Source organism: Rhipicephalus microplus, chromosome 4, assembly GCF_043290135.1.
Source record: "Rhipicephalus microplus isolate Deutch F79 chromosome 4, USDA_Rmic, whole genome shotgun sequence".
NCBI lineage: Eukaryota > Metazoa > Arthropoda > Arachnida > Ixodida > Ixodidae > Rhipicephalus > Rhipicephalus microplus.
The window spans coordinates 218,156,855-218,165,401 of record NC_134703.1 but is presented as its reverse complement, the minus strand read 5'-3'; the positions used below and the strand labels follow the sequence as shown (position 1 = coordinate 218,165,401).

Sequence of the window (8,547 nt, the reverse complement as noted above, 5' to 3'; positions counted from 1 at the left end):
ACAGCGACAGACGTAGCCTGACCAATGGTCACGGTTGCACCAAGCATCGCGTCTCGACGCAAGCTGTTTTCTCGACGGGCTAGTCATTCCCTGCGTGAAGCATATCGCGTCTCCGGTGCAGCCTGGCTGCTCTCTAGTCGGACCCACGCCGTCAAGCGTCATCGCCGCCACAGTGTCGCACATCAAGACGCACCCCGCTCCACGTCGCCCGTCGCCGCCTCCTGCCCTGCACCTCAGCGTTTGTCGGCCCCTCCATGTTATCGTCAGGATTTGGAACTTCCTATATTGAACTCGCGTTTGTTATTTTCCTCATTCATTCAGACAGTCTTGTTACTCAATTGCTTCAACGCTTTTTCTGGTTCTGTGTTGTAGGCTTCTTTTCTGTGTCATAAATGTTGTGTTTTTTAACACGTCGTCTCAGAGTTCATTTCTTCTCAGAGGGCACGCAAAATGTGCGTTGGCGAATGTAGTCCCAAGCTTCAAGTATTTTGCATATACCAAAACACTGCCACCTCAGCTGGGACTCTTTTCCGCCACCAGATACACTTAAAGATGTTTTCATAGCAAAAGTATGGCACTAAGGGCATAGCTAGAAACTGGAGCAGTGTGAAATTTTGGGTGCATAGATAATTCAAGAATTGAAGCGTGACTGCGAATCGAACCAAATATTTAATAAATAATTTTAGAATATTTTTAATACTTTGAAGCGAGACTGCAGAAAAAAATTTACAGGTTTCCTAGGCTAGGTTGATGTGGTATTGTCTCATAAAGATTGAAGCAAGGCAGAAGCCGAATTGTGTTTGTGTACAAAATATGGTGCAACCTACGTGTTGTCTAGAACGCTTTATACCTGAAAGACAAAGATTTCCTCAGCCTCTCCTTCTGTTAAAGCTTCTGTGGAAGCCCAACTGTGGCCGACAAAGATTAGCTTCCTTCGATTGCTTAGTTCCTAATATGCTTCACAGGCATCAATATATAAGGACATCGGATAATTTGCACGCTAAAAATTTTTAGCATCTGATTTTTTTCACTTTCTGGCCAAATTGTAGCTCAAAAACAGCATTAGTTGAGCTTCCACTTCTGCCACAGCAAGATTTTCCATGCTGGAACCAGCAGTTTTTTTCAAATTAATGGCAGCGTCTCCTGCTCCGCGCGGCGCAGCAGCCATCCCCACAGAGAAGTGGCTCCTGCGCCGCACGGAAGTGATGTCACTTAAAAAATTATTACTTAAAGCTAGTTAAATGTGTAAATTATTTGTGCGTGATGCGTTAAACCTACAAAAACTTTACTAAGCACGTGTTTAACGAGTCAATTAGCCTAGGTTTGTTATTTAAATACATATTAGAAGTATTTTGAATACAGGGGGCGCCATGGGCGCTGCAGCCATAGAGAAATAAAGGTTAAGAGTGGACACTCCCGTAGACCCCAGCGGCCCAATCGACCCTAGCACACCTAGTGGTTGGTGAGAGCAAGTGGCGTGCGCTTCCTGTTTCGGTTTCACTGGCGCAAATTTTGAATTACTTTGCATAACCGACGTTTGGCTATGACGAAAGTTCATGATTTCAGACCACTATTCATTGCCCAAATAAATAGTTTTTGTAGGTCGTTTTTATTTAGCGATTCCCTGTTTTGTTTTGTTCAGTGGTTCGTGCGAATCGGTCGTGACGTAATTTTTATTTCGATTAAGTTATAATAAAAAGAGATGCAGGTAATGATAATTCACTACGGTTTTATTCATCGCGCTTGTGTTTTTCTTTTGGAACGAGTGATCAATGTATATATCAGTCAAAGAGACAGAGTATCCGTAATGTTTTATTCAAAGGCAAGGTAGAGTCTGAGAATATAAAAAGCACAATATGACAAAGGTAGACAACAAATGCATCTCGCCTTACAAATAAATTGTAACAAATAAAGAGAGAACACAGACAACGCACACATCGCTAAAGTTGGCAGAAGCCGAGAAGTTGGTGAAGTATTACACACCGGGCCAGTGGGTAAGTAAGGATCTATGGCAAAAACACAGCGCACAATGCTGATGAAGAAGGAAGAAGTGACATATACACAGCAATGAAGTCGCGAATCACGCCTGGGGTTAACCGAAATAATGCATATAAAAAAAGAGCACACAGAAACCACACGACACAATATAGCAGAACGGCAAAGGTGCAGTGTGCTGGCTGTGCTTAAGAACAGCTAGTTCAAAATGAAAAAAAGCAGTCTTGATGCCTGCTTGTCCTCAGAAAGGTAGGGCTTTGCAGCTTGCTCACTACGTGAAAGACAAACTTTATGCTACAACACTGGCAGGTTTTGTGGCTTTTGTTATGCGTCGCCTTCATCAAAAGCTTAAGATCCCAAGTGATTTGCGTCTGAGTGTTGCTGTGACGCTTGCGAGCTAAAATAGATTGTAGTCATCACTTATCCAGAATTGTGGACCTTAATTGGTGCTACGAGAGCGGTATTACAGGGCTAATAAATAGCAGAAGGAAACCACTTTGGCTCATTATTTTTCACAAAGGCTCTACATCGTACGTTATCACTCAAAAGCTATATAAAAATAAAATGGCAGTGTCCGCAGCCCCATCAAACGCTACAAGTTTGAGTATTCTTTTGAAAATTTTGATGGGCGAGATGAGGAGGTTGATGAGAAGCTAAAATACGAAAAGCGTGATAACGTGAGCCGTGCCCACTTCATACTGTGTTCCTTACCCGCTCGAAGACATTTCAACAAGCGGTTTTGTTATCGATATATTACTTGAGCTGGAGAGATAAAGCATACACAGTGACCAAGCGACCCACAGTAAAGTGTACAGTTCGCCCGCATTTGCTACAAAAATACAGACAGGATACCCAACATTCTTTTCAAGGTTATGCAAATCACATCGAGCGAATACACAGTGTCCCTACTCCTCATAGCGGGTAACCTAAACAATGTATGCAACGAAGGAGTGGCTAGTCCAGTTGAGCTGAATATAAGCATATAAGACCATAATGAAGTCTGCTGTAACGAAGTAATAACATAACAAAGCTATTGCAGGATTCGGCTCAACTCGAATACTTTAGTGTAAACCCGCCGCTAATTGCTAACCTTTGAACTTGTCAAGCTGTATGCCTGAGATCGAAGACTGGAACCTAACCCTATCTAAGTTTCGGTTCACAAAACGCACATGCCAACATAAACGATACCCGGCAAAACATTTTCAGAAACTTCGCGCGACACCCAGCACAGCAGAAATGAAAATGGCCAACACTTGACAGATGGTGATACAAAACATCGCACACTTTCAGGTGATGTGCAGTGGTTTCAATTATGGCAAGAAAGTGAGATTCAAGTTGTACGTATGCAAAAGCTGCTTCTGATGGCACAGTGTGATTCCCAAAAAGTTTGCTGGGGACGTGGTATGCTTTGAGCATTGTGAAATACTGGTGGGTACCCTTAAGCGTCTCACTGTCGTCTTTCAGTAACTGTGGGCAACTGCAACCGTCACATGCATTCCGAAGGAAGTGTTTGATGAGAAAACCAGCTACATAATATGCAGCGGAGTCATCGATAATATGGGAGTGAACGTTTGTCGCAAGTTCAGAGAGATCGTCTAGAGCGGGAAAGTCGTCAGGCTGTGGCTGTGCACACTCTTCATTATCCACAAGAGACGCACTGGTGAGGGAGAATGGCGAGAGCTGCTCTGGAGGAGGTCACATTCATCATCCTCGACATTTCCGTATTCTGACAGCTTGAAGAGTTTTCTTATGCAGATGTGCTTCAGGCCACAAATAAATTGTGCTACATTGGGATTGGTGTTGCAACCCTGTTTTTGCCTAATGTGGCCAAATATGTTCTCCAGAGGATCCTGTTGAAGCCTGCGTGTTAACAGGTATTCAAAATTGTAATTTTTGGAGAGGTCGTCGCATAGTTGACACATTGCCTGAATTGTAATTTGCCAACCTACGATGGTTTGTGGTTGACGTCTGCCAACAAACTGCCATGATGCAATCCAGGGAAGCTGGCCTTGGAGGAAGTCAATCAGCTCTGAATCATTTTTCATGATTGCATGCCGCAGCTTTTGCGAAGTTCTTTTTCTACTCGAGCTGTTCAAGGCATCAAAAATCCTGTCCATACGATCACAAAATTGAGCTGTAGTGATGGCCGAGGCAGGCAGCACCTTCGCATACACCAATGCCGTGATAGCAATCGAAACTGATGCACTGAGGACCTGAGTTGCTCTGCTGACCTTCATATTAGAAAAACGTTTCTGATGAACGTGCCGTTCAGTCAACTTTGGAGCCAATCGCAACCGCAACTCATGTGAGGATTGGTAAAGGCTTACAATGTGCGACCAGTTAACGATGTCATCCCCAATGTATAACTTGTGTGCTTGGACATTATTGCGCGTTGTTTTAATTAAATGCGGAACATCAAAAATGTAATATACCCGCTCACCATTAACTTCAAAAAAAAAAAAGGCTTTGCTACAGTCACTCTTAGTTGGTTAGCGAGACTTACATTTGAACTGTCCTGGTCACAAATGACTGCTTTCACTGCAATATTAATGCTCCTAAGCTCCAAAATGAGTGACACCAGCAAGTTATGCATAACAGATGATGGTGTTGATGTGTGCCCTATAGTAAAAGCAACCGGTTGAACCCACTTTCTCGAAACGCCAACAAGAAGAAAAACCAGTGCTCGATCAGCGATGGTTGAAGTGCGATGAGTGCCATCATCTGTAAAACCCTGGACAACGTCTCTTGCAGCATCATAGTACAAATTCTTTTTGAGTGCTATTTCGTCGAAAACTAAAGCGCACACTCGGTCCCGTTCATTCCAAGCTTGAGTATTTGTTGCAATGGAAGAAAGGATTCCTGGAATTATGCCTGGAGTCATCTTTACATTAGCTAGCCACCTCCTTAATGAACGCCGGGAGGGCAAAGAAAAATATGGAGCCAGAAATCAGTATGCTCGCGGACCTCGGAAGTTTAAGTGAAGAGCAAATTTCTTGAACCACACGGGAAACCGCTTGCCCTTGCGTTTGGGCCTCAAGCGAACATGTGCAGAAAGAAGTTTAAAAACCTCCTCGGCGACGTGCGTTCGGATAACTTCAAGGGCCTTTGAAGTCGATGACGGTGCTTGGTGAGGTTGTCTCCGCAGTCTTTTGATAGTTTTCCGTGGTGCTGCTACTTTGGCTTGCAGATGTTTAATGGTTTGCTTGTACTTCATTGATGAAGACATTGTCGCTGGCACACAGGAACGCACTGCAATAAACAAAAAAAATGGATGTAAAAGCGAAGAACAACTAATCCCATACGAGCACTTTCCTCACTCTTTCAGACCCAAGGTGCACAACTTTCTGTGGTGAAAGTTTTCGATTCCACTACCTAAAAACAAACCATTCACAATGTTGACAATGCACAAAAAAAAAAAATAAAAATCACTGAGAGCCCACCCTTACATTTTGTAAGTGCACACGTAGTGTCCTTTTGAGGATAGTTTCCTCAGAATGTCCTAAACATAAAATAGCACATTAAAAACAGCTGCAATAAAAGCATAGTCACCATTTTCTCTAGGGCACTCAGGCGTGGAGCTGTTGGCGGGGACGTCTTCTGGAGGGTTTTGTGAAGCTTGTTCAGTGCCTCGGACAGTGCTGTCGGAACAATCTTGCGAGCGGCCTGCGGAAGTCTCTATATCAATCCACTCTGGTGTTGAAGTGAACATACAACTTACCGGTCACACAAGTTCCTTTTGTGACAGCTGAATGACTGGTTAATGTTTTCTCCGGCAAGACGAAATCAGCGGAAATTCTTTCACCAGCTACAAGGGAGCTACCACCTGCAGAGGTTTGGTCAACAGTCAATTTCGGTAAAAAAAAAAAGAAATCGCGACACTGAACGCACCCTGTTCATCGGGGCACCTCAATGTGTGGGAGCCGCTTTTTGAAGCCCCTACGGCAGGTCCTGAAGAAATGAAATTACGACAACGTATCAGTAAGAGGCTTAAAATAACACAAACTGAAGCTCATCCGCACCTTGCAGTGCAGCTTCTGCAGCCATGTCACAGTCACTACTTGAAGCGACGCTCAGAGAACCTGCATATATGTGCAGTTGGTACAAGTTACAAAGCTTGTAGCATGGGGAAACTTAAACAGCTCTTTCAAACGCATAAATTGGTCGAACGTGGAAGAAAAGAGAAGGCACCAACTAGGAAACAAGTAATTTGTGATTTTTTGAATTATCAACAGTGGCAGCTTTCACTGATGAAAGGTATACGTACATGTGCACTCAGGCTTGAAGATAACGTGAAATAGCCCTTTAAAGTCTTTTAAAACAAGTTGCGCAGGTCAAGAGCATCAAAAAACGACAGAAATGTAAAGCTGCTGTTAGGAAGGTAATAGCCCACAATTCACAAAATTTAAGACTTTCCAAGTGTTACTTCTATAGTGAGGCTTCTCCATCGGCTACTGAGATCTTCACGGTTAACTGTCGCCACTGATTCAATTAAAGTGGCTGCTATTGCACATATTTGAGTTTCAGTCAATCACTTACATGGTGCAGCTGGTTGCACACTGGGAACAGCCATTCTTGTAAGCCTTGTGTGCCCAGGGTCCATGAAACTTTGAGCAGTAAAATGGTCGCTACAAACCCTGTACGTTGCATACAATAGGCTGGCCGGCTTACTAAGGAGATCATCGCGTCCAGCATACTGCATCCATGCTTTCATCCTGCATTGGCAATGAACTATCAGCTGAAAGGGGAAGTGCTTGAATAGTGATTTTTGATTGTTACCCTCACTGAGCAAGTACGAACAGTAAGCCTTAAGACATGCAAATCACACAAAAGCTTTAACACACCTGCCGTCCCGTGGTATGCGGAAGAAACTCGTCCCAGGCTTCTTGTGGGTTCTGCCATTGTTGAAGCACCACGATACACAGCAGTAGCTGCCGTAGCTTGGGCCGCCGGACGGCATGGCGTCAGCGCGGTCTGAAAATGTAAGTGGATGCTTCGCTGTCGAATTACGAAAAAGATATGTGCACGTCATAAGTGTACCAACAAACCTTTTTGAATGATTAGCTAATCGATGCACAATACAAAACCAGTCATACATCTCTGACTCATAAAACTCTGACTTGCAAAGATATACGTCAAGACCACGTACAAAGATCTTCAGAAGTTTCCAGGCCGCTATCCCTTGTAATGCAATGGTATCGCGGCCTGGGAACTTTAGAACACCTTCGTACGTACGCAGTATCAGCAGTACCTTGGGAAGAAAAATTGTAGTTGAAATTTATGCGGTAAAATTATATTGGAAACGTCAAAAAAATTAGTGAGCAGCTTGCACTAGTGGCACAAGGCTAGCGAAAAAACGAAGATGACGGCCACTTGGCTAGTCCAGATTTGCCTCCGGCACACCAAGAATTATTCGTGTTCCGAGCCTTCGGGAAACGCGCCGTGAAGCATGCGAGGCCCAGCGAATGGTTCTCAATATTTTGCACCGAGCCTATGACTTAGCTGCCCAGCTATGCTCAGCGCACAGACGCTCGCGTCCGTGGCAGACGCAGCACGCGTCGCCTCGGCTTGACGCCATGCCACCTTTGCTATACTGCATACGTTGCACAATGTTCCCGTCTAGCCGCCGCATAGAGCCACAAACTGTCTTTTTAGCGAACCTCCCAGTGCTTACAAGCTTCAGAAAAAGGTTACAACTGCGTGAATGAGACGCCACGTAAGAAACAAACTCGCACACTCGAAGCGCAACGTGTGTGTGTGCATCTTTCTATGTTTGTTGCATGGTGTCTTATTCGCGCAAGTGTAACCGTTTTCTGAAAAAATGACCCAACAACACCAACAACATGTCATTCAACAAGCTTCGCTTGAAAACGTGCCTCACCTGTTATCTCACGCACGAAAACGCCGACGCAGCCGACGTTGACGAAAGCGACGAAAGCTTTTCGCTGTCAGTCATGCATGGGCTTGTCGCTGGGTAGATGGTGTTTATGACAGTACGGCTGAAGAAAAATAATCGCGTAAGGTGTGTTGAATAAATTGTTTTTATGTATAAAGAACATACCAAATTTGGGCGTATAATTATTATTTTGTAAAAACAATTCTGTTGCATTGATTATAACTGTTTTTTTTTTGCGCTTGCGTTCTCTGACGTTTGGTGAGAGCACTAGTTCGTTACGTAGACGTGACGCACTTCCTAAGGCCAGGTTTCGCGGAGTGTCCGCTCTTGTCTTCTTCTTTCTCTATGCTGCAGCTGTGAAAGGTAAACACTGCGAGATGGTAGCCGCCTGCGATGTGTTAGGTGGGGAAAACTCCGATGAAATCGTGGCCATGGCCTAGGCCACTCCCAAGGAGGACTGGAGTGTCGTCGCTGCTTCATGTCATTGCTGTATGCTTAGTTGAACCTGGTGGTTGGAGCTAGCGTGGCCGTCCACCGCACCGCAGCTTCATCTGAGTGTGTGCGCCATAAAGTTTCTCAGTATGATGTGCGGATTACAATCGTTTGACGTGCTGCGTTTTCTAGATTGCAATGCCAAGCCTGGTGTTGTAAAAGGTGAA

General features: G+C 44.4%; 1 protein-coding gene across 3 annotated transcripts; it reads right to left on the bottom strand.

The window, feature by feature from the left end:
- Positions 1-1,627: 1,627 nt before the first annotated feature.
- Positions 1,628-8,131, bottom strand: LOC142814756 (uncharacterized). Of its 3 annotated transcripts, XM_075894003.1 has the most exons (8): positions 7,874-8,131; positions 6,837-6,966; positions 6,532-6,707; positions 6,015-6,074; positions 5,884-5,943; positions 5,714-5,818; positions 5,545-5,658; positions 1,628-5,244 (listed from the first exon to the last, which is right to left on the bottom strand). In XM_075894003.1, the coding sequence occupies exons 2-8, from the start codon at positions 6,950-6,952 to the stop codon at positions 4,943-4,945; spliced, it is 933 nt and encodes a 310-aa protein (XP_075750118.1). In that variant the 5' UTR covers positions 6,953-6,966; positions 7,874-8,131; the 3' UTR covers positions 1,628-4,942. The 3 variants fall into 3 exon arrangements, with proteins under 3 accessions (XP_075750118.1, XP_075750119.1, XP_075750120.1); XM_075894004.1 differs by lacking the exon at positions 7,874-8,131 and having other exon boundaries at positions 6,837-7,013; XM_075894005.1 differs by lacking the exon at positions 1,628-5,244 and having other exon boundaries at positions 5,414-5,658.
- Positions 8,132-8,547: the final 416 nt, after the last annotated feature.

Bases quoted from the DNA above. Each gene is read 5' to 3' on its own strand.
- LOC142814756 (XM_075894003.1), bottom strand. From the start codon at position 6,952: ATGCCGTCCGGCGGCCCAAGCTACGGCAGCTACTGCTGTGTATCGTGG. The intron at 5,659-5,713 runs GTAAGTTGTATG...AGACTTCCGCAG, and splicing joins AAAAGGAACTTGTGTGACCG to GCCGCTCGCAAGATTGTTCC. The intron at 5,245-5,544 runs GTGACTATGCTT...TGTTTATTGCAG, and splicing joins TGAGTGCCCTAGAGAAAATG to TGCGTTCCTGTGTGCCAGCG.